At 37.0% G+C, this 26,947-nt stretch overlaps 1 protein-coding gene across 8 annotated transcripts in view; it reads right to left on the bottom strand.

Annotated features, from left to right (window-relative positions):
• KCNT2 (potassium sodium-activated channel subfamily T member 2) overlaps positions 1 to 26,947 on the bottom strand; it is a 376,144-nt gene that overhangs the window by 229,291 nt on the left and 119,906 nt on the right. For all 8 annotated transcript variants that reach the window (XM_082394255.1, XM_082394261.1, XM_082394256.1 and 5 more), the window contains 3 exons: positions 12,325 to 12,373; positions 9,830 to 9,889; positions 130 to 204 (listed from right to left, as the gene is read on the bottom strand). In XM_082394255.1, the coding sequence (XP_082250381.1) occupies positions 130 to 204; positions 9,830 to 9,889; positions 12,325 to 12,373 (184 nt within the window). The remainder of the gene's footprint in view (positions 1 to 129; positions 205 to 9,829; positions 9,890 to 12,324; positions 12,374 to 26,947) is intronic.

Here is a 26,947-nt window from a genome sequence, read left to right as displayed (position 1 = left end):
ATGATTTAAAACAATAACAAAGTCTAAATTCATTCATCTGAGCTAATATGTTATCTATTACTATTTAGATTTAAAGACTTTATGTCTAATAAAAAACTTATTTCTTTTAAAGATTCTTTTAGGACTTACTGAGATAATGAAGGGAACCGCATTAATTATTTCCAAGATGAAGGGTATTCGTAAAATCTGTTCCCAGATGTTTCCCTTCCAAGAAAGAATGAGTAAAAATGAAAGTCAATTATAACTGAATCCCATTAAAGGGGGAAAAAGACAGCATCAGAATTTCTCTAGCAATAAGGATGCTTACATTAACAGAATACCAAATCATTATTTAGAAATGTAGCAATGACTTTTAGAGATAATTTTGCTGAATGTAATTGTGCCCTCTCAATTTTGTAGTCAGTTTAAGAAGTAAAACAAATGTTTGTAGTAATCCTTGAATATTGCACATAACACATTTTAATCATATCATATTTCATGGAAGAAAACTTACTAGTAAAAATAAAACACATTAAAAAACCTTACAGAATCAATGAAAAAGCGACTCAGTCTTGATTTTTTTACTATAATAATTACATTCACAAACTTTAAAGCATATCAAATAGTTCGCAAATACAAACATATAACAATGTTCCTTGGAATTAACATTGTTTTTAGATTAATAAAATTTAAAGGGAGGATTTTCTCAATCTTCTGGATTCTAATCTTCCAACCCACATAGTGCAACAATATTAATCAGGCCTGGCTACCTAATTTGTGGGGCTAAGGGCAATATGAAAATACAGGGCCTCTTATTAACAAATTATGAATAATTTCAAGAAGGTGACATCAGAGCATTAAAACAAGCACAGGCCCTTCTAATTGTGCAGCTCTGGGCCACTGCACTGACTAACAGGTCATTCCTGAAACTTTCTTGAACGGTGTCTAGCAAAAAAGAACTCAGAACTTCCTAAAGCAGTTTATTCATCTATGAAAAAAAGAACTACCCATTAGTAAGGCAATTTGAAATCTGACTCCTTGTAATGTCTAATTATTTTATGACACTGGCTATAATATTGGGATTCTTTATTTTTCTTGAGGTCCCAGAGCCTTAAAACATTACAATGATGTAAAACACCTCCACTTCACAAGGCAAGTTCTGGATCAGCAATCGTCTGTGTGCTAAAGAGGTTTTGTTATCATTGGTTCATCGCCCGTCTGCAAGCTGTATAAAGAGTGGCGGAGGGAGCTGGTGGAAGAAACAGAAGCAATGAGACCTCCTCTGTGTAGAGATACAAGGGTGCTGTGGTACTTCCCTCACCACAGCCAGCTCAGTGAGGAGAGCTCGGGTGAACCACTCAGAGAGCTGGCTCAGACATGGGGGCCGCATTTGGCGAATGCGTAAAACATCATCAAAAAACAGCAGAGCAAAGAGAAAGAGGGTTAAGATGAGAACAGGCCACACTTATGCCAATCCTAAGAGGTACTTATTTTCTGGGGATGAGATATAGACCCTAAAGAATGAAACTTATGGTCATTCTAAGTTCACACTCAGGAGGGCTGTGTCCCTACAGGGACATGGAACCGTGACAGATGGTGGCCCTCAGGACCCCAGGGCCTGGGTCAGAGCCCTAGTGGCCAGCCCGAGGCTTGAGGCATCAAGGAGCTTTGGCCAAAGGCCTCGGGAGAACCACATAAGCCCCGTTTGGACCTGCCATCAGAGCAACCCAACCGCAGACTGTTCTTGTGCCAGTCAGGCAACTTCGTCCCAGAAGCTGACCTCACTTCTCCCCGTGCCTCCACAGCCCTGAGGGACCAAAATCAGCTGGTGTCAAATAAGGGAGGAGGGGGAAAGAGGAGATGGCCCCCAAGATGATCCCCTGCCCCATGTGGGTCCAGGCCAAGAAAAAGCTAAAACTGGATAAGAATTTTAAATTTTTACATACTGATCATAATTTCTTAAGTACTAAACTGAGATTTGCATTGCGACTGAAAAGTCTAAAAAAGCTAAGATACCTGCCCAAGATTTCATCTGATGAGCATGGCTCATAAGGACAATGACTGAATTTGAAGGAGAAAGGTAGGAAAACTAAAGCCTTTTCCTACTTGCACTGAGTCAGGCCAACCTATTCAACAAACCATTTATAATTGATTTTAATTATGTGAAGCTCCTATCTTTTATTGTGCACGTTAACATTACCATTTTTTTCATCAGTTTTTTCCATGACTCAGTTTCCAGAATGCTTAACACTTGGCTTACTCTTTCCCTACTGTGTTTTTACTTGTCATTGTACATCGTTCCTTGATGTCAATGATTCTGCACAGGAAAAGAGACTGATGTGACCAGAAGAAGACGGCAGGGTGGAGTTGCGGGGGGGGGGGAGGGTATGGGTACAGTTACCACTGGTCACACGGCAGGATCTTTCTATGAATACATAGCAAGATTAGCGTTAGTTTTCGTAGCTGTGGCACACTGGAAAGTTTAGTTCATAGTAAACCAAAAGCCTTTCTATCTCTAATGTCCCTCTTCATTTCCATTTATAACACACCAATTTGATTTTTATGATTTTTTCTCAAACCAGTAAAAGAGTCTCATGACTGGTATGTGACTTGGTTGGGTTCACTTCTGATTTATCTTCCATATTAAAGCCAGAGAATTCTTTCTAAAATGCCGAATTTCCATTGCCATCATATTAACATCCAAACTCCTCATTACATCATATGAAGCTTCATAATTTGGACTCTGGCTACTGGTTTGGTTTGTACCTACTATATTCCTAGCCCACCTCGAATTTAGCTACAGATTCATCACATGTAGAACTGATTTTGATGCAGTTCTCTGAACACACTAGGCTATTTCATACTTTTACAACTTAGCTCACACACTTCTCCCTCTGCTTGGAATGTCTCAGTCCCCATACCTTCACCACTAACTACCTGGATACATGTTTGTAACATTTTATAAAACTTATTTGTTTATATGACATTTGGACTCAATAAGCATGTTAATGAATAAATGAAACTTTCAAATATTTTATACATATTCTTCCCTTCTTGGTATAATTAATTTTTGAACTTAAACATTTATATTTCTTTCTATTGGATCCAAATGGAAACCCCTGAAAGAATATTATTGTTTAAAGCCTTCCTGGTACAATTATAAATAAGTTGTTAAACTTATGGCCACAAAGCTCAACAGAAATTTCTGGAAGAAAGCATTTCAAGAGTACTTGGCTATATACCAATCTTAGGTAATCTCATCTATGTGTCAACTTCAACATATCGTCAATAATAAACCAATGACTTCCAATGTTGTATCTCTAGCTCAGAACAATATTCTATCTGAGAATCTCTTTCAGATCTCCACTGCCTAATCCACTGCTTCACACAGATGCCTCAAAGGCACCTTGTGGGTAATATGTCTAAAAGTAAAATTTAAACAACAATGAAAACACGACAATCCAAAACCTATGGGATGCAGAAAAAGCATTTCTAAGACGGAAGTTTATAGCAATACAATCCTACCTCAAGAAACAAGAAAAATCTCAAATAAACAACCTATCCTTATACCTAAAGCAACTAGAGAAAGAAGAACAAACAAAACCCAAAGTTAGCAGAAGGAAAGAAATCATAAAGATCAGAGCAGAAATAAATGAAATAGAAACAAAGAAAACAATAGCAAAGATCAATAAAACTAAAAGCTGGTTCTTCAAGAAGATAAATGCAATTGATAAACCTTTAGCCAGACTCATCAAGGAAAAAAGGGAGAGGATTCAAATCAATAAAATTAGAAATGAAAAAAGAGAAGTTACAACAGACACCACAGAAACACAAAGGATCATAAGAGACTAACAAGCAACTCTATGCCAATAAAATAGACTACCTAAAAGTAAAATTTATGATATTTGCCCTGACTGGTTCCCAGTAACAGAAACCAAAAATTCTGGAGAAACTCTTTACACCTTCCTTTCACATGCTAAACAAGAATAATTCGTCAATAAGACTTCCTGATTCATATACGGATCTTGAGTCCTCTGGTTCTCATTCTAACGCTAATCCCACTCCAGCCTCCTAACCGGTCTCCTCCCCTTCCTTCTTGCCCCATTCCCATTCACCTCCCACAGTGTTACCAGGAATATGTTTCTAAGGCACATCTCATGTGCCAATCCCTACCCCTCACCCCACGCCACCCCCACTCACTTTGAAACTCTTGAACAATTCAGACACTTATACAGGGAAACACAGATTCTATTACAACCTACAAGGCAACATATCATTTAGCTCTCCTTGACCTCTCCACCCGAATTTTAAAGATCATTCTTTCCAAAGACCTTCCACTCCTTATATATGCCAGGGCCTTGGCACGTGCTTTTTAAGAGACTTGGAAAATCTCCACCTTCCTTTCCAATTTCCCTTTGTCTAGTTAATTCACACACATCTTTCAGCTCTTAACTCAAAATCTTTTGAGTGTTTTGAGGCTTTCCTTGCCCCCTCATTGCACACACACCAGACAAGATCAGATTCCCACACTAGGTTTTTCAATCTTCATCAACATCCTTCTCAGTCCTTTTTTTCAGTTTCTTTTTATATATTTAATCAACACTTGATTTTAAAGTCATGAGGTCCAGGTGAAAGCATCTGTTTAGTTCAGGTTCTTTGCTCTGTTCCTAGCACAGTCCTTGACAGTCTGAAGCGCCTCAATAAAAACTAGAACTGCATTATGTCAAACACGCTCCCGTTGATTCATAGCTAATGTGTGTGTATGTTTGTGTATGTGTGTGTTGTAGCAAATAAGGAATTTCCCCCTGAGGACTAATTTTCACAATCTAAAATTATACAGGGAGGCAATGTACTCATTGCTAAAAATAAGCGAAGACATTTCGATTATATTCATTAGGTTTAATTCTAAGATCTCAGGTTGTCTGCTGAACGTTCATAAATTATCTCCCCTAAAATGAGCTGATGAAAAATAGATAGAAAAATTATCCAAAAGTTGCATTGGCTATTAGAGAGTCCCCATGGGCCTGCATCATATAAATCCACATGATAAAAGTAATTATAGTGAAAAAAGAAAGCCTAAATCCGGAGAATGCCACTACTTAGAGAAGCATGAAATAAGATCCAAAAGGCAGGCACATGCCTTTCAAAATTAAGTTAAATACCTGTTTCACTTAATCTTATTTTCCTGAACGAGATGAAAGGCATTAGTCTTCTTCCAAAAGGTAACCTAAAGAAAAAAAAAGTTTCTAAAAAGTAGTTTTTTCTGTTCTAAGCGTGTAGAGCTCTCTGTGTTCCTCTTCTTATTGACAGAATTCAGTAAAATATAAATAAAGCCTAATCTAACCATTCTATAACATTTGGTATGGATGTAACTTTCCTTAACCAATAAAAATGCAGGACAATAGGTGATTTTCTAAGATGTATCAGGCTTTTATTTTTATCATAAAAGAAAGTGCAAGTTTGGAACTATTATCTAGGTAACTCTAAAAAGCACTTTAAAAATTATAAGACTTATGGTAATTTAGTTGTTGTTAGCCCAGGTTGGAACATGGGACTTTTAAAAAGCATTTTCTTCTATAATATTAAGAATACCTATATTTAAAATATTTAACCAAAAAGACTAATAACTTACTTTCCTTCAGTGAGTTTAAATTGTGGAGTAACCCTATGGCAGTCTTTTGTATTTCTGAATGTAAACTCAACAACATTCAGATTTACCATTTCCATGGCATGGTAAGCAGAATCACCAGGATCTAGGCGCCCTAGTCCAAATCCTTCGTTCTTTCCAGAAATAAGCCCATCATGATGTTAACATTTCAAAACTGTTGCTTTTTATAAAGCGATTACTGTGTAGAAAAAAGAATTGTAGATTTAACCAAAGCCTTCTAGGTGTGCTGAACTTTTGTTTTCAGAGATTTGGAAATTATGCCAGGGTGTGTTTTTGTTTCCTTTTGAGTTAATGAATGTGTGTGTATAAATAGAGTTCTATTTTGAAAGCAGCTGATAAAGACATAGAGGGTATCTATCTGACAGAAGAATAAGAACTTCCCTCTTGGGCAATCCCTGCGACTCTTTTGACAAATAGCGATAAATAAACATGAACTGAATGATGATTTAACTTCAGACCTGCAATTCTGTATGACAGAGGACAAAATAAGTGGATGTCAGGGATTTGTAAGTTATTATCTGCTAACCTCAACATACACTTTTAAGAGTTTTTGCTCATTTTGCATTTACTCATTAGTCTTTTGATTTTAAAAAAACTATAGTCTCCATGACAGTTTAAACTTTTTTAATTGTTAAGAATTAAGTCATGCTTATTTTAGGAAGTCTAATTTTAAGAACTATAAAGTACTTACAAATAAAGTATTAAATTTATTTTTAAATGTCGTATATATACATATATGTTGTATATGTAAATATATACATTATCTGTATATATACATGCAGATGTAAACAAATATGAGAAAATTGTATGTTGATTTGCTATTGATATTTCAGAACTAGAAATATCAAAGAGCAATATTAGAAATGGATTTCATTACTAATACAATATCCATTTCTGCATACCTGTCTATAATTTTTCTTAAAAGTCTAATTTGAAAGAAGGACCTCATTTGAAGTTCTGCTGTATGGATTTGCCTTATATATATGCCATAAATAGTTATCAATTATTTAATTTTTTCATTCCAAAAAATGTATCCAACAGTTTATTGAAAAGGTCAGAAGAGTTCATGAATTTGACTGAATATATGAAAGGAAGAGAAGGTAATTAACAGCAACCTATCCTTCCAATGTCACCTAACTCCTTTTTATCTTTTGTGTTGTAACACACAGGACTCATTTACCATGAACCTCTCCTCCATCTAGACATTAATGTTTATGAAGGTCAGAATGAAAATATTATATGTCATCTAGCTCTACCTGCTAGGTCTTTGCTCTCATTTTATAAATGGCAGGAATTAATTGATTACAAATGTCAGCACCATATAATTACAATGGAAAATTATAATTCCATCTTGAATCTCTTCGTGCTTTTTAAATGACTATTATTAGCAAAGCACCAAAGTTAATTTCATATTACTTTTTAGTTAGAATTTGGAGCACATACATTCACCAATGCAGATTAATATTTTGGCCGGTTTATGCATTTGTACATACTCTTGTACTAGCGGAAGAGATTTCATTAAATTACAAAAAAACACCCACATGCCTAATTTTTTAGTATGTCACTTTTTGCATATCATATTCAACATTTATCACATACTTGAAAACTAAAGACCTTAGAAGATAACATCTTGGATGTTAATTTACTTGATTTTTATTTTATTCTTCTAGGTATCCAAAATCCAGATTTGTCAATCAGTACATATTTATAGAGCACCTATTCTGACAAGAAGATATACTAATAAGCCATTAAAAGATCCCTCCTCAACATCTCATTCTATACTGTCCATCACTAAGCTAGTCCTTTCTAAGTAATTTAGGATTAAGTGACCAGCTATGTGCAAGATCTTTCAGCTTCCTCCTCTAACTTCAAAATATTCCTTCAGGCACCATTTTCCGTCTCCTGTGCTCTCAGAAAAGAACAGAATGTATCCAAAGCTAATTAGTAGTCCTCAACTTCCTGTTCTAGCTTATTCTTACTTTTTATAAACCTTGCTTCATCCGTCATTTTTTCCTGTCCCCTCTACTTGCTCTCTTTAAAAGATGCAGATTTTTATCATCGTGAGGCAATCTTCCACCTCATTATACTGCCTCTAGGGAGCTCCTGTACCAGTCAATCAACATTCTTCATCTGACAATTTTACTCTCAATTGTACTCCATTGAAATTGGGCTCTTAAGGGTGAATAACAAATGATCTCCCAAACTGTAAAGCCAAAGGCCTTTCTCAAGCTTCTTACTAAACTTTCCAAGGTTCCCATGCTTTCATTTAACACTTTTCTTCCCTAGACATTTCTAACATCCTATTTTTCTCATAAATATTAAATCACTGCATTTGTATTTTTTTTGGAAGCCACTCACTCTTTTCTTTCTACACTTTCTAATTCATCAATCTCACCTTATTAGACATTGGCCTTATGTTCTTTAGGCGGAGTTAAAGAGAATTTTAAAAAGGAAGCCAGCGGATAAGGTGAGAGAGTTTGTAAAGACTTCTTGCCCTAAGTTTAGGATTAAAAAGTAGTCTAGGGAGTGTTATCTTCAAAACCTTACATTATGAAGTGAGAAAGAAATTTATATGGTAGATAAGAATCCCCCCAAAACAGAACCTTGAGTGCACTTGTTGACATCGTACAGGCAGAAACTGCGACCTGGAAATCCATGATGACTATGACAAGCATTCTGATGACCTTCCACGCTTCTCACCTATTCCTCTGTCTGCGCTCATTGTTCGGTTCTTCCGATGGCCACACTATAAGCATCTTCATTAATGTGGGCCTTCTCTTCTCCACTGGTTACTATTCCATCCTTAATGGACTTGCATGCTTCCTTCATCATCTCTATGGAAATGACTGCCAATTCATTCTTACTAAATCTCTCCTGCAAGTCCCAGATCCTCCTTTTCAATTGCCTGCATGTCACAGCTATTTGTCCAAAAATACCTCAGAGTCATCATTTCCAAAACCATTTTCATTATTCCACCTATCTCGACCCCAGTCTGATTTTTTTCTTGATGTAACTTTTCTTGGTTTTACTGCCTCGTTCCCAGTCATTTGGATTTAGGAAATCTTAAAATGATTTTTGACATTTTCTTCTCCTCATCTATTTCAACTAATCAGTTGATGATTTCTTTAGTTTCTACCTTCATGACTTATCTTGCATTGAATGTATTCCTTTCACCCAGCCAAAGCTTCATTCGAAGTTTTCCTTTCATACTGCAAATGCGTCTTAACTGAGCATGTGGTTTTCAGTGCCATGTCTCTTTGACCTGTGCTGCACAGATGTTCTGAACTAATACTCCTAAAACTTAGTTACAATTATAGAACTCTCATGTTCAACATCCTGCATCAACTCCCCACTGTAAGTTGCCATACAAGACCCTCACTATATTGTCCCATCTTTTTCCACCAATATTTTCCCACATATGCCATACTCTGCCCAAGCCTAAATACTTATTCATTCTTCCAATTTTATATGTACATTCCTTCTTTTACGCCTTTGCTGATTCTATAAATCCCTGTTGTTCTGCCTTTTCATCTTTCTTTAGTGAAGTTACTGATTCAAGGATTCTGCTTAAATCAGTCTTTTCACCCCATACGACCTCTCTCTATGAAGCCCCACAGGACTTTATTTGCACCTCATAGGAAGTACCTATTATTCAGCCTTGTATTATTGTTGTCTATATAATTTTCTCCTGCCCACCCCCCTTTCTAGATCGTAAATTCATTGAGAAAAAAACATGCACAGTGTGGTGCTCTTCATAAAATAAGAACTTAATAAACATTTGTTAAATTCGGTTAGCCAAGCAAACCTTCGCCAAAAATGAAGGGAATTCATGAAAATAATTCCTAACAGACATGTTTTTCTCCCTCAGTGTTTCCTGTACAGATCAGGAGAAGAGGTGGAGAACAATAAAAAGCCAAACCATTCCATTTGCTTGTCTCATATGAGCATGCACGTAATGGGCAAATTAGCCCATGGGAATTAGTGAAGTATGTTTAAGCCACCAAGGAAAACATTACCATGTTACCACAGCTTTTGATCACATACTGGAGAGGTTCAAAAGAGTTAAAGGGGTTTAAGAAGAGCTTGCTTTATCCCCAGACTATGAATTATAAATACAGGAATACTGGGTCAATGCTAGTAATGTGTTCTACCAGCAGAAAACTTCTAATTAAAATAACTTACCTTATAACTGAGATAACCAAGTAGTATTGTTTCAAAGAGACTTATCAATGCCACTGAAACCTAAAATATAAATTATACCTTAATGAGAAAATACAACAAAATCAAAATATATATTCTGATTACAATACTTTTAACTTTATATATATGTGCATAGATGTGTATATGCATATATATTTATATATATATATATGATATAGGAGGTGCTATGTGGCACTTTAATTTCTATATACAGGTGGTAGGCAGTAGGCTGTCCCAGGCACTACAGCTTAGTTTTTACCATTTCTAATACTCCTCAATAAGTCTTTTTTAAGTTTATTACCACAAATGTAAATGTGGGATTAGAACAGTCAGACGGCTGGAATCTTCACCATATGTAAAGAATAGGTTTTGTTTGTGTGTGTATTCTTAATACACACAATCACACACAACTGTCCCACCACAAATAATGCTCTCCCCCAGCCACACCACCACCATCTCAGTACACCCACCAAAAATGGCAGTTCCCTTCAGAAAATAAAAGAATACAAGCTTGGAGTTGAAGGATACTTTCCATCCTATCACCCACCTCAAACAAAATGAAACATCCTCAAACACTAAACAAAATAGTCCATGTCAGCACTTCAAGATACTTTCAGATTTTATTTGAATGGACTTCACAGCCAATTCCCCTTCTGCCACTGGACATGGGCATCCTGCAGCCCCCTAGACAAGCTTCCACTTTTCTCTCTATTCTCTACTCTGTATACAGTTTCCTCTGCTCAGCTACCAAACAGCTATGATTGCAACAGAAAAAGTAACCAGTAAAGACATCCAAATTATTTTGTGTTAAAGACCCTAAGCACTTCAGGAGACAGGAATATAATCAAAATAAGCAAGCATCAACATGAAATAACTGAGATAACAAATATATTTGTTCATAGATTTGTGAGGGTAAAGTCAATCTGCATGAGAAAGGCAGATACCCTAGAGTTTTAGATTCTGCCTCCTGTTGGAATGAAAACTTTGATTTAGGTGAATATTAAAATATAAGGACAATTTAAAAACATATGAATGCATGACAATCTAAGTAAAATAAGTCCAGAAGTACATACAGTAGACAGACATTAAAATAGAAATTTTTCACTTTTTCAATTTTCTCCACAAATTGTCTAAATCATAATCTCTTACTTTTCTAGAGGTACACATTGTTAGATGATCTCGAGACCATTTTTAGCATGAATTACCCAAAATCCTATGTGAAAATGAGTGTTTTTATTATTTTAGAACATCACTAAGAGATAAAAGCAATTTGAACAGATCAAAATATATTTCAAGGCCATATATAACTATTCATAAAAATATTAACTTACTTTACAAGTGTGTACGGCACTGCAATGAAAGTCAGTATCAAAAAACAGAAAACACAACTTGACTTCAATAAAATACAAAATATGCAGACACAGTAAAAACTTGATTCATAGTTATAATCACAATGCATACATAATTGAAATAATTCATTGTCACATATAAAATGTACAGACCTCACAATCATCCTGACTTTAAAAGACAACCCAAACATTTGATTTTAAAGTATTTTAAAGGTTGTTTATACACAGTGAGACTTAAGAGTCCTTCCATTCCTTCCAGACTCAACTGTCTTCCAATCTCTAATGTTTTTAATCTTATAGACTCTCCTCTCCGAATGATTTTTGCTTTTGAAAAACAACAGAAACTAAAAAGTATCTGCAGGAAAGAGACAGGAGTAGAGGAGATGGGAAGCTGTAAAAAGTTTGCCTGGCATGAAATTCAACAAAAAAAGGAACAGAGATCCAGAGGACTCCAGGGAACACCACAACAATGTAGTTCAGACACACAATGTAGTTCAGACACACAATGTAGTTCAGACACACAATGTAGTTCAGACACACAATGTAGTTCAGACACACTGTGCTCCACAGGTTTCCTTACTCCTTCTTCAGGACTCCTTTTATGCCAGGGCACACTTTTTGTTTTATTTACAAAATTATCTGCTTAGGGACCAAGCTCTTCCTATTGGTAATACGAACTGTTTGTTCATTTGTTTATTCATTTAACAATTATTTATTGAGATTCTACCATGTTCCCAACATTGAGCACATAAGGTAAAAAATGCAAACATGGTTATGGGCTTTTGATTAATTTTTCAAAGATGATATAATCTAAGACTTTAGGAATGCCTAAAGTAGTTTGGGGAACTTGTTGTGCCTTCAGACAAGGTTGGGTTTACGTTAGTTTCCTTCAGATCCTCAAAAACTTTCTGACGTCTAAACCTGATCATGAGGAAATTCTCAAAAGGTAGAATGGAGGGCTCACGTAAACGTGAAGAAAGGAATAAAAATTTTAAGATGTGCATCAAGATTAATTAAACAATAAACCAAAACTCATTTTTACTGTCAAAACTTTTCTCCCCGGTAGTATTGCTCAGTAAAATATGAATAAATCCAGAAATATAGGAATAAAACAAAATTGTACATAACCTGTAAGCCCCATAAAGGTAGACTTCTGTTCACCCAAAAGATATGAGACCTATGAAAAGAATGATAAGACATTAGTTTTTTTTTTAATGAAAAAAGCATTCATTTTCACATTTTGACTAAAGTTGGAAATATTTAAATGTTGTTAGCATAAAAAAACAATAAAATACCACAATTAAAATTAGAAAAAAATCTTATATTGCTTCAATTTTCTTTTTGGTAATACTCGTTTCTGTTCCAGGAAAAAAAAAACCCTTTTTAATTTTGTTTTCGGTCTCATGTTAATCATGTAAGAAAAGACAATGGGCCCTTATCTAAGGAGAGAGGATGGCAAGGTAGAAAAACTCAAACCACCTGCTAATCAACTCTCCATTGAAAAGCCACTTAAGGATCTTCCATAAACTCTAGGACTCTGTTATTTTTAACACATATATCGGCAACGCACATTGAACAGTCGAAATAATCAGAAGAAAGTCAGTGACTCAGATTGCAGAGCACATTTATATTCAGATTTGAATTTTTATAAAATATTTAATATATCACCCAAAAACCTGTGACTGAGGTTAACATAAAACATTATGCAGGACAAGGAGTAACTGTCCTTAAATGTCTCTTAAAAATCCTATTATCTCTGATGTTAAAAATTGTTTATAGTCTGCAAAGAACACCATACATTCTAATGTCCTACTAGTTATAATTTCTCACTGTTTATACTTCACCCTTATCTACATCATTTGGTGTACAGTTGATTCAAACACTAGTCATTCACAGCAATACACTCTACTTAGGAAAAGATGAAAATAGCTGCATTACACTGCCCAAAATATGCAAATAAAAAACATACAAAGCAGAACAAAGCCTACTCACTAGAGTTATGAAGTATTCGAGGAATCCCATAAAAGACTGTGTATTTTTAAATCTTTGAATCATTTTCTTTTTCATAATATGTTAAACAAAAATAAAGGGCAATAAACTCTTTTTAAAATTCTTGTTTTAAAGAGAATTGCATGGGCTTTCCTGGTGGCGCAGTGGTTAAGAATCTGCCTGCCAATGCAGGGGACACGGGTTCGAGCCCTGGTCTGGGAAGATCCCACATGCCGCGGAGCAACTAGGCCCGTGTGCCACAGCTATTGAGCCTGCGCGTCTAGAGCCTGTGCTCCACAACGAGAGAAGCCACGACAATGAGAAGCCGGCGCACCGCGATGAAGAGTAGCCCCCACTCGCCGCAACTAGAGAAAGCCTGCGCACAGAAATGAAGACCCAACACAGCCAAAAAAATAAATAAATAAATTTATTAAAAAAAAAAAAAAAGAGAATTGCAAACCTTAGAAAACTATTCAAAGAAATTACCGAGCATATTAGACCAAAGTACTCTTTGTGATTGCAGAATGTAACATCTACCTGGGTGATTAACATCTTCAGTTGCTCCAAACCAAACCCGTGACCTTTCTCACCAAAACAGGGCCTCTCAGGTTTTCACATCTCAGCAAATGGAACAAAATTCCATTGTGTTTGGTTAGCCCAAGACTTAGGCATCCTCTTAGATGCTTTCCTCTCCTCTATTTGTAAATACTTAATACATGAGTCACCAAACCTTTTCAATTCTTCCCACCAAATATCTGTAGAATGTATCTACCTCTCTTCATCTCCACTACCACAGCCACCTTAACCTAAATTATCATTTTTTTGCAACTGGACTCTTGCAAAAGCCTATAACTGGAACCCTACACCTCCTTTTGCCTTCTACAGTTTTTCTCCAAATTACAACTACAGAGATTCTTTCTAAATGCATGTCATCACATCACTCCACTGTGTATTTTTTTAGAGCATTTCTTTTTAAAAAAAAATAGTTATGTATCTGTTTTTGGCTGCTTTGGGTCTTAGTTGCAGCATGAGGGACTGAACCCACATCCCCTGCATTGGAAGGCAGATTCTTAACCACTGGACCACCAGGGAAGTCCCTCCACTTTTGTCAAGATAAGGACCAAAACTCTTGACCTGGCATTCTTAGACTTAAGTCAACTGTGACATGCTCCTTGCTGTCACAGCCCTTTTCACATGTTCTTCCCTCATCCGAGAGCTCTCAGCTCAACCTTCTCTCAGGGAAACCTTCCTGAAGGCTCCCCCTTGATCAGTGTAGCCAATGAATCTCTAAGGCCATGTCACTCACTATACCTCCCCTGCCACTCATCTCGGTTGTAACCTTGTATTTGTTTGTAAATGTGTTTCTTTAATAGTTGACGCCTCACTAAACTGCAAGTCCCACAAGATGAAGTAGTATGTCTCTTTCACCCACCATTATGGTCCTAACGTCTTCCCAAGTACATGCCTATAGTAGGCTAGGCATTCAATACAAACAATTGGATGGTGCCAGTAAAGGCAAATTGTGAGTGATGAACTCAGCAACACTGTCATTTCCAGAACACATCTCACATATGTGCTCAGTAACATTTGAGAAATCAGGCCAAAATACGGTATGCAGGAGCGAAGAGGGATAATATACATGTTTTTTTGCAGATAGAAATGGTGTGCTACAAAAACTATGAAATAATTAAGGAGATAGCAATCTCTGTAAAATCATAAAATAAATAGCAAATAAGATGTTTGAGAACATTTTCGAAAAGAGATTGGTAATTAGCATAGATTTACTAAAGGCTAGTTATCAAACTAATGGCATTTTCTTTGATCTGACGTTGTTTTAATAGGTCTTGAAAAATCAGATACTTAAATTTAAATAAGACTTTGAAAAAAAAGATTTTTTTGGACAAGACTGTGCCATGTGGAATAAGTTTCATGATCCTTAAAAAAAGTTTCTACAAGACTGTAATATGTAAATTTTGATAAAAAGTGAGATCTCCAATGGAAAGTCATCTTTTACATCCATTTACCAGGCACTAAACTGAATAAATGCATAGAAGGAAAATGTACACATTCTAATAAAAAGCTAGTGCCTAAACTCTCCTGCATAAAATAAATTTATCAAGAAAAAATGTGGGATCTGATCTGCACAGTCCTAGAGAACCATCAAAACAAACAAGAGTGGAAACTGAAACTAGCAGACAGACTAATTCCAAACGAGGCTTCAATCCCATTGACAAAAAAGCACTTGGAGGAAAGAAATCCTGTACAGAAATATTTATTGCAATATTATTTATAGCAGGAAAGTAACTGGAATCTACCCGACCAACAAAAAGAGAATAGTGGTAAGTAGCTTCCTTATCATTAACAACAGCAAAAATACCATCCATGAGAAAAAAGTCACTAATAAAAATGATGTAGATAATATTGTCATAATTGTATCAGTGTGAGTGTGTTACACATATACGTGTATAGATAGAATTTACAAAAGATTGGTGGTCAAAATACTAAAAATACTTACTTCTAGGTATTGAGATTTTAGGTAACTTTTACTTCCTTTTCCTTGCTGTATGTATTTATACTGCAATAATCACGAACCATTTATAAAGTCATAAAAATAAAATAAATTTCACTTTTTAAAATTATAACAATAAAATAACAAAAGCAAACATAAGAATGAAATTTATATTACTCAGTTATTCTAAATTATAGTAGGCCTATAGATAAAATCATGTTAAGCATCACTATGAAAACTGGAAGAACCATGTCAAACAATGGAAATAACGAAGTTAAATATGGAAAATTAATAATAGGCAGCCCCAGCCACTCTTCACAGCGCACTTATTTATGGTGAATAAATACCTCTCCTAAAGGTAAGAAAAGAGCTGCTGAAAATGTCAGAACTGCTTTGGCCACAGAGGTGGAGGTCAGGCGGTGAATATGTTGACCAGAAGAATCAAGCACCTGGTAAACATGCGAAAGTAACAGGGTCACCACATGGGGCAGAATTCATATGAAAGACTTGTGGGTCACAGCTCAAGGTGAACTCGGGTTGCCAGAGCTCCAAACACAGAAGGCAAGCTAGTATTGTATTAACAAAAGTGTAAGATCCTAAACCAGGGAGGAAAATTATGACACTCAGCTAACCATAACAAACACTAAGCAATGAGTACTACCTGTGGTTCTAAGTCCACGTTTTTAAAGACAGACAAAATTTAGCAGGTGACCAGGATACTGAAGCATAGTAGAGTCTTGACAATATATTAGGAACATTTTCCAATAGCCAAATCCTTTCAAAACTCAGGTATACTTCACACCAACTGTCGGGGTGTTGAGGAGAGAACTAAATGTTGAGTCTTTGAGAGAATGGAAGTTAAGAGCCTTTCCATCTGACACACACGGGCTGAGGCAGAAGTGGCCTTCCGTCTATCAACACTCGTTCTCCCCTTCCACGGTACAGAGCAGGGTGCAAAAAGCGACTCTTCATCTAAAGGTCACATTTCTCAGGCTTTGTGTCAAGGTATGACACGTGACCGATTCTCAGATGAGAGTATGAAATACAAGAGTAATGCTCCTCATTTGTCGGCCAATAACTTTAACAAGTGTATGTGCCTTCTCCATGCTCTCTTCATCTTTCTGAAAGCTGACTGCGAAGGATTCTAGGGTCTTAGGACAGCACATAGCCACAGAATGAAAGTGGCTTGCATATATAATATTGAACTTACCATGTTGTGTGTGTGTGTGTGTGTGTGTGTGTCACCATATGGAGAAGTATATTAAGAGCACCAGCATTAGACTCTAGTAAACAAAGAAATTCTTTTGAATTTTTGAGTTTACATGTTCCAATACTTGGAGATGCTTTAATCTATACTATAACCAATGTATATGAGAGAAGAAAAGGTCTACATTATGATATTCAATCTTATTGGTCATCAGATATTTAAAAATACTGTGAAAATTATATTTCTTCTTTTAATAGTTGTTACCCTAAAGAAGAAATACTCTTTAAAATTGGAATGTCATCTCAACACACTTGTTGCTCTATTAGGCACTGATTTTAAATGCAAATCCAAGTACCATAAAATATAAGCACATTTACATGCTTCTTACTTTTGTCTTTATCATTGGATGTTGAAAATTAATAATCACTTCAACAACTTTTAAAGTGGGAAAGGATGCGTGAGTTTTGACCCATTGAAGAACCACCATAAGCATCAGCAGGCAATGAGTCAATGTTGATGATTCAACTCTCAATGAAATTCATAAACTACATGCTGGATGTGTTTCCTTTGCTAATGCCTTTAAATCATTTACTACAAACTGTGTGTACATGAGAGCTTGTCATTTGCACAATTTCATACATTAAGAGTAAAATTCTTTTCATATCCTTCAGTTTGTCCACACCTGCAACATTTTCATATCAGTTTTGACTCCTGGGACTTAAAAATAAAGCAAAGCGGCACAAAATACCTTCAGCTTTATTATGTCAGAAGCTCTAATTAAATAAATCTCTTTGCCGAATTAGCCTGATTATTTTAAAATAGAGCCTGTGCCCATAAGGGCCACTGCTGTTTTTCATTAACTGATATTACACTGACAATGGGAACTAAACAGAACATTGTATTCAAAATGGAGCCCTGAGTTTTTTTGTTATATTTTTTCATTGCAGTAATCTGATTTTTCAAATGTATATCCTCTGTAATTACAGTTGAATATTCTTACCAATATGGCACAGAAATTAATTATGGGAAACTTTGTTCCTCTTAATGTTTTCAAATAATATTATCTCACTTTGCTATCACCTGCCAATGCCCTTTTACTGTTAGAAGGATTCTATCATGCCTCATTTTATGATTCCCAGGTCTCTCTAAAGTACATTTTATTTATAAATCACCAAGTTTTAAAAACAATGCTGGGGCTTTCCTGGTGGCGCAGTGGTTGAGAATCTGCCTGCCAATGCAGGGGACACGGGTTCAAGCCCTGGTCTGGGAAGATCCCACATGACGTGGAGCAACTGGGCCCGTGAGCCACAACTACTGAGCCTGCGCGTCTGGAGCTTGTGCTCCACAACAAGAGAGGCCGCGATAGTGAGAGGCCCGCGCACCGTGATGAAGAGTGGCCCCCGCTTGCCACAACTAGAGAAAGCCCTCGCACAGAAACGGAGACCCAACACAGCCAAAAGTAAGTAAATAAAAAATAAAAATAAAGTAATTCCTTTTTAAAAAGAAAAAAAAACAATGCTGGAGGGTTTTTGGAAGGGTTTGAAATGTGATCCATTTTTAATAACACATAGACAGAAAATGTAATAAACGTAATATTCACTGACATCTCTAGGCAGTGGTCTTCAGTCATCTGGATTGTGCAACACTATCAGTAAAACCATTGAGCATAATTCCATTAATTCAGCAACACTCACTGACCCACCAAGTCCTATGCTAAGTATGAAAGCTACAAAGGCAAATACAACATGGCCCTTGACCTCGGTTAATGTATAGAGAGAAGAGAGAAGTAAATAGTGAAATCAAGGGCAACATGTTAACTGTGGTGACAGAAATATGTGGGGGACACTCGGAGAATCCCCAGAAACCACTCCTAACCCAGTGGCACTGGGTTATAGGGCATGATGTCAAGTGAGAGTGTCAGATTAAGTTTTATCCAATAAATTGTGGTCCTGAAGGTCCAAGGGTCCTGAGGTAAGTTGAAAAAGAGTGAATGGGGAGGGACAGGAGTGGAAATCATAGGCCCAAGAACTGGGAGCAAATGTTCAAAGGCCCAGAGACGGTGGAGAGCAGAGTATAGGTAAGTAGCTTCAAGTAGGTCAGCATGGCCGGACTAAGAGGCTGGTGAGGTGAAGTAAACAAAGGACCTTCATTTACTCATGCTCACCCATTACTCAATCAATACTCACTTGTTTAATAAGTACTAGTGCCATATCGTGCCAGGCTCTTTGGATTCAGACAACAATCTGTGCCCTTGTGAAATATCTATTGCAATCTACATGGAACACACAGAAAACAAAATAAACAAGTAACAGACATACCCTATGTGAAAGAGATAAAGGCAATGGAGAAAAATGTAAAAAGAAAGGGAAAAAGAGTATTCAAGAGAGTCTTGTGAGGTGAATACAACTTTAAACAGGATGTTTGGGTAAGGCTTCACTAAAAATTTGATTTTGAGTAAAGATCTGAGGAAACGTGCCAGAGTTACCTGATGGAACTCCAGACAGGGGGAACAGCAGGTATGAAGGCCCTGAGCTGGCAGGGTGTCTGGTGTGACCCAGGAGCAGAGAAGAGGCCAACGTGGCTGGAGCAAAACGGGTGGGTGGGTGGGGGGGTGGGTAACAAGGAGGGAGATGCAGGGAAAATGGGGGTTCTTATAGCCATGGCAGGTACTTCGGCATTCAGAGCACAGCTATGCCAAGATCTGACTTATACTTTAAAGGAATACTGGTTGCTTCACTAAGAATAAACCAAAAGGGAGAAAAGGCAGAATTAGCAGGACTAATTAGGAAGGGTACTGCCGTAATCCAGATGAGAGAGAAGATGGTTTGGCCAGGATGGTAGCATTGAGAAGTGATCGTATGCTGAACTATCTTGAAGGTGGAAATGATGGGACTTTCTGCGTGTTTTGCACATGCTGCAGAATGTGAAGAAAAAAGAGAAGTGAAGACTTACTGACTCCAAAACATTTGGCCTGAACAACTGTTCGGATGAAGTTGCTATCAGCCGAAATGTAGGAGGCTGTGGGTTGAGCAGGGTTTGGGAAAGGATGGGGTTGCCATTCACTGAGATGTAGAAAAGCACAAAAGTCGACTGGAACATGGCAAGTTTGCAATGCCTATCTGACCTCCAAGTAGAGAAGGTGAACGTGTAGTTAGAATTTGGGGGGTGGCAGGGAGGTGCTGGCTTCCTGCAGCCAACAAGTTAATCAGGGATAAAAAAAATTACTGCTGAGGTTCTCAAAGTGGAGGGCAAATAGGAGAGAACTTCTGCTTCTTTATATGTAAGGTGGGAATAATAACATTAAGTGTGTATTGAAGGAAATACCATATATCAAACAACTAGCCCAAAGCCAGAAGATATAAGAACTCTAAAATATAAAACCTTTTAAAGGGCTGAAAATTTCCTGAGGGTAGTTAATGGTCCTTTTCGTAGCTATGTCTTCATTTACAGCAATATGAATACATGCTAAGTATTCAAAACAGATATAGTGAAATATCCATAATTATATTCACTGAATAAATTATATCATAAAGAATTATCATGTAAATTATTACACAATGAAGTTTCACTTGTTAATCTTTATCTCCAAACCCTTTAACACATATGAAAACATTTTCACTATCTAAACAAGCTGAAGAGTAACCAATTCATTTAAATGCATATTATGACTTCATTTTCCACTTAACTTTGATCTTTTTTTTTCTTTACTTTTCTTAGAGCGAACCTCCACATGAAAAAATAATTGTACAGAAGTTAGACATCAAATTCGTTTTCTGCTTTGAAAATTATTTTCAATTTAGTAGGCTGGACAGAGACCCACAGTGGCTTTGAGATAATTATTTAGGCCATTACACACCCAGTCCCCTTCCCTACTGCTTCTAGCAAAAGACAGAAACTAAAAGGAAAACCCATAAATGAATAGAAATGCAATTTAATAAAAGCAACATGATAACGAATGGAAAAGTAAGTTAAAATAAATCAATGTCATTTAACTCAAATTAGATAAAGAACTACACAAGCTAAATCTGAGACTTGAATCAGGAATCCCAATAAATGCTTATATGTTTCTATTCAAGAATAAATAACCAGTTTTGATGTTGTTTTGTTTTTTTTTTGTTTTAAGATTCCACATGTGAGATCATATAGTATTTATCTTTTTCTGTCTGACTTATTTCACTTAGAATAATGCCCTCAAGGAACCTTAAAAAATAGTAATGTCTAGACTATAACTGAAAATACTCACAAAACTGGTATACAATAGAGTAAACCTTTTTGGAGTATATGTGAATCAAGAACAGAAAAGTATTTGGGGGCTTCCCTGGTGGCGCAGTGGTTGAGAATCTGCCTGCTAATGCAGGGGACACGGGTTCGAGCCCTGGTCTGGGAAGATCCCACATGCCACGGAGCAGCTGGGCCCGTGAGCCACAACTACTGAGCCTGCGCGTCTGGAGCCTGTGCCCCGCGACGGGAGGGGCCGCGATAGTGAAAGGCCCGCGCACCGCGATGAAGAGCGGTCCCTGCACCGCGATGAAGAGTGGCCCCCACTTGCCTCAACTAGAGAAAGCCCTCGCATGAACCGAAGACCCAACACAGCCAAAAATAAAATAAAATAAATAAATAAATAAATAAAGTAAAAAAAAAAAAAAAAAAAAAAAAAAAGTATTTGGGTCTTTAAAGAGACTGATTCATTTCAAACAATTAAATAGAGTACTTTGACTAGCAATAAAAATTGTATGGGTAGGTGTCAAGTATTAGCATTAGACAAATAGATAAACAAAATAAGAGATGTTTTCAAAGAAACTACAAATATTACATTGATGTATTAACTGAAAACCAGATCGATTTAATTGTGACAAACACCTAAAATGTCCTTGAAGAAATAAATTCTACACAACATTCTTTAAAATTATACTACAATTCAGGAGGTGATTCAGAATGGCAGTGTAGAAAGATCCTGAACACATCTCCTCCCATAGACGCACCCAATCTATTGCTACATATGGATCAAGTCCCTCTGAAAAAGACCTGAAAACTAGCAGAAGAGTTCCTCCGCAACAAGGGATAAAAGGGCCACAATGAGACACGTAAGAGACGCAGAGATGCAGTCGCATCAAAAACCCCACCTCTGATGCAGTGACCCATGGACGGGAGGAATCTCACGATACAGAGCTTCTCCCTGAGAAGCGGGGAGTCTGTGCCCCACACAGACACCCAACCCTTGGGACCTGGAGAAATGAGGTCAGAAAACCACCAGCTTTGAACACCAGTAGGACTTAGGTTCAGGAGACCCAAAAGGCTGTGGGGTGTTAGAAGTCTGCTCTTAAAGGGCTCACACGCAGACTAATGCACCCTAAGACTCAGAGAAAAGGCAGCAGTTTGAAAAGCACCTAGACCACATATGCAGGAGATTCATTAGCCAATCTTACAGCAACTGCCAAGGGCACCGGGGTCTCTTTGGACATCATCAGGAAACAGAGGCACCGGTGGGTGCCATTTTCGTGTTCCCTCTCCTTGCTAGGATCACCCACACTGTCTTGTGGCCCCAGTGAAGCCCGCAGGTGCAGACCGTCACTACAGGTGATGCCCCTTGAGTACCCGGCCCTGGTGGCCAGGGAGGCCTGCATTTCTGGGCCTCAGGAGACTGAAACAATTAGGCATCACAGCTCTCGGCAGGCTACCACCCCCATGACATAGCAGACTGAAACACACCCCCAGTTTTCCACTAAAAAAGGCCTATTTTCTTGTCCTAGAGCCTCAGTGCAAGGAATAGCTTCAGGCTTTCCACACATCTAGAGGTTACAGAGGAGCTCTCAGGGAACCTAGGCTAGGTGAATGCCATCTTTGTACCCTCCTTGCTACAGCTCACCAGTACCTCCCAGAAAAGAGCATATACACTCGTCTACAGCCCTGACTTTTGCAGCTGTCACCTCCAAATTACCTGGTTTGGAGGTCAGTAAAGATAACAACAGTGGTCCCACCAGACTATATATATTTGCATACTTTAAAGCTGCTGCCTGAGAGCCTGGCTTCAAATCAGTCTGAAACTAGAGGCTGACTGAGATCCCTACCTTTGAACACTGATAGGGCTTAGCACAACCTCAGAAACTGGAACTTATCAAGAATAAACCACACTGCTTAAACAATCACAAAGATTTGAGAGACCACCAAGAGCTAGGGCAAGGTCAAACAATAATGTTCACTGCTTACACAATAGAACTCCTTCGAGACTGGATGAGGGATCCTCTTTTGCCTAATACATAGAAACACAGAGAGAGAAGCAAAATGAGGAAACCGAGGAATATGTTTCAAAAGAAAGAGCAAGATTAAATTAAAAAAAAAAATCCTTAATGAAATGGAGATAAGTAATTTACCTGATATAGAGTTCAAAATAATGGTCATAAAAATGCTCACCAAACTTGAGAGAAGAACAGATGAATACAGTGAGGACTTCAACAAAGAGATAGAAAATATAAGAAAGTACCAAAACAAAAGTCACAGAGCTGAAGAATACAATAACTGAACTGAAAAAATGCAATAAAGGGGTTCAATAGAAGACTAGATCAAGCAGAAGAAAAAAACAATAAACTCAAAGACAGGATAATGGAATTCATTCAGTAAGAGCAGCAAAAAGAAAAAAAATGACACAGAGTGAAGCCAGCTTAAGGGATTTATGAGACACCATCAAACAGACTAATATTCACATGATAGGGATGACAAAAAAGGAAGAGAGATAGAAAAGGGGCAGAAAGTTTATGCAAAGAAATAATGGCTGAAATTTTTCCTAACCTAGGGAAGGAAACAGACATCTAAGTGCAGGAAGACAAGAGAGTTACAAATAAGACAAACCCAGAGAGAGACACATTACAATAAAAATGTCAAAAGTTAAAGAGAGAATATTAAAAGCAGCAAGAGGAAAACAACTTTTTATGTACAAGGGAACCTCCATAAGACTACCAGCTTATTTTCAAGACGCTTTGCAGACCAGAAGAGAGTGGCATGATAGATTCAAATTGCTGAAAAGAAAAATCTTCCAACCAAGAACATTCTGCTTGGCAAGGTTATCATTCAGAATCCAAGGGGAGATAAAGAATTTTCCAGACAAGCAAAAGCTAAAGGATTTTATCATCCCTAAACCACCCTTAAAAGAAATGTTAAAGGGACTTCTTTAAGCTGAAAAGAAAAGGCACTAACTAGTAACAAGAAAACAAAAGAAAGTAAAAATCTCACTGGTAAAGGTAAATACACAGTAAAACTTGTGGACTGACCATTTATTAAGCTATTATTAAGGTTAAAAGAAAAAAGTAGTAAAATTAACTATAACTACAATAATTAGTTATGACATACATAAAATTTATAAAATGAAAAATATGCTATCAAAAACATAAAACGTGGATGGCAGTGGTAAAAATGTAGAGTTTTTAGAATATGTTCAAACCTAACTTGCTCTCAATTTAAAAGAGGCTGCTATATATATAGGCTGTTATATGTGAACATCATGTTAATCACAAAGCAAAAGCCTTCAGTAGGTACACAAAAATAATAAAGAAGAAATCTAAACATAACACTAAAAAAAGTCATCAAAGCACAAGGGAAAGGAGCAAGAGAAGAAGAAAGGAACAGAGACAAACTACAAAAATAGCCAGAATATAAGTAATAAAATGGTAATAAGTACATACCTATCAATATTTACTTTAAATGTAAATAGAATAACTTCTCTAATCAAAATACATACAGTGGTTGAATGGATTAAAAAAAAAAACTCATCTGTATGTTGCCTCAAGAGACTTACTTCGGATGTAAGGACACACACAAAGTAAAGGAGTGGAAAAAGATATTCCATGAAAATTAAAATAAAAAGGAAGCTGGTGTAGCTATATTTATACCAAACAAAATAGACTTTAAAACAAAGACTGTAGTAAAAGACAAAGAAGGGTATTAGATAATGATAAAAAGGTCAATCCAGCAGGATGATATAACATTTGTAAATATATATACCCAACTTAGGAGCACCTAAATATATAAAGCAAATATCAAGAGACCTAAAGGGAGAAATTGACTGCAACACCATACTTACATCAATGGATTGACCATTCAGAGAGAAAATAAAGAAACATTAGCCTTAAAAGACACATTAGATCAGATGGATTTAATAGACACATACAGGACATTCCATCCAAATTCAGCAGAATATACATGTTCAAGTGCACATGAACATTCTCCAAGATAGGACACATGTTAGATCACAAAACATATCAGAAGACTGAAACTATACCAAGTATCTTTTCTAACCACATGGTATGAAACTAAAAATCAATTTTAGGAAGAAAACTGGATAAATCACAAATACATCAAAATAAAAAGACATGCTACTAAACAATCAATAGGTCAAAAAAGAAATCAAAGAGGAAATAAAAAATTATTGTGAGACAAAAATGGCAACACAGCATTCCAAAACCTATGGAATGCAGCAAAAGCTGTTCTAAGAGGGAAGTTCATACAGATACAGGGCTACCTCAAGAAACAAGAAAAAATCCAAATAAACAATCTAACTTTACACCTAAAAGAACCAGAAAAAGAAGAACAAATGAAGAGAAATGTTAGTAAAAATAGGGAAATAATAAAGATCAGAGTAGAAATAAATGAAATAAAGACTTAGAAAACATTAGGAAAGATGAATAAAACTAAGAGCTGGTGCTTTGAAAAGATAAACAAAATTGACAAACCTTTCACTGGACTTACCAAGAAAAAAAGGGAGCAGGCTCAAATAAATAAAACCTAAAATAAGAGCGGTATTACAAATGATGCCACAGAAATACAAAAGATCGTAAGAGATTATTATGAACAATTATGTGCCAAAGTGGACAACTTAGAAGAAATGAATAAATTCCTTGAAATATGCAATCTTCCAAGACTGAATCATACAGAAATAAAAAATCTGAATAGATTGACTACTAGTAAGGAGATCTAATTAGTAATTAAAAAATTCCTAACAAACAAAAGTCTACCACCAGCTGGCTATACTGATGAATTCTTCCAAATATTCAAAGAAGGTTTGAAACCTAGCTGGCTAAAATTCTTCCAAAAATTGAAGAGGAGGGAATGTTTCCAAACTCAATTTTGGAGGCCTGAAACCCTGATAATGAAAGCAAACAAGAAAACCACACAAAAAGAAAATTACAGGCCAATATCCCTGATAAATATTGATGCAAAAACCCTCAACAAAATATTAGAAAACCAAATTTGACAATACATTAAAAAGGATCATACATCATGATCAAGTGGGATTTATTCCAGAGATTCAGAGTGGATCAACATCTCATTAGCATTAACCACATTAGGAGAGACCTTCAAGATGGGGAAGGTAAGACGTGGAGATCACCTTCCTCCCCACAAATACATCAGAAATATATCTACATGTGGAACTGCTCCTACAGAATACATACTGAACGCTGGCAGAAGACCTCAGACCTCCCAAAATGCAGGAAACTCCTCACGTACCTGGGTAGGGCATAAGAAAAAAAAAACAGAGACAAAAGAATAGGGACAGGACCTGCACTTCTGGGAGGGAGCTGTGAAGGAGGAAAAGTTTCCACACACTAGAAGCCCCTTCACTGGAGGAGACGAGGGGTGGCAGGGGGGAAGCTTTGGAGCCATGGAGGAGAGCACAGCAACAGGGGTGCAAAGGGCAGGGCAGAGAGATTCCCGCACAGAGGATCAGTGCCAGCCAGCACTCACCAGACTGAGAGGCTTGTCTGCTCACTCGCTGGGGCAGGTGGGGACTGGGAGCTGAGGCTCCAGCTTCGGAGGTCGGGTCCCGGGGAGAGAACTGGGGTCAGCTGAGTGAACACAGCCTGAAGGGGGCTAGTGTGCCACAGCTAGCTGGGAGGGAGTCCGGGAAAAAGTCTGGAACTGCCTAAGAGGCAAGAGACCATTGTTCCAGGGTGCACGAGGAGAGAAGATTCAGAGCACTGCCTAAAGGAGTTCTAGAGACAGTCGCAAGCTGCGGCTATCAGCTCAGACACCAGAGATGGGCATGAAATGCTAAG

Source organism: Balaenoptera borealis, assembly GCF_965194805.1.
Source record: "Balaenoptera borealis genome assembly, chromosome: 1".
In the NCBI taxonomy this organism is placed as follows: domain Eukaryota; kingdom Metazoa; phylum Chordata; class Mammalia; order Artiodactyla; family Balaenopteridae; genus Balaenoptera; species Balaenoptera borealis.
Note: the sequence above shows the minus strand (reverse complement) of the source record. Positions and strands in the feature narration are given on the sequence as shown.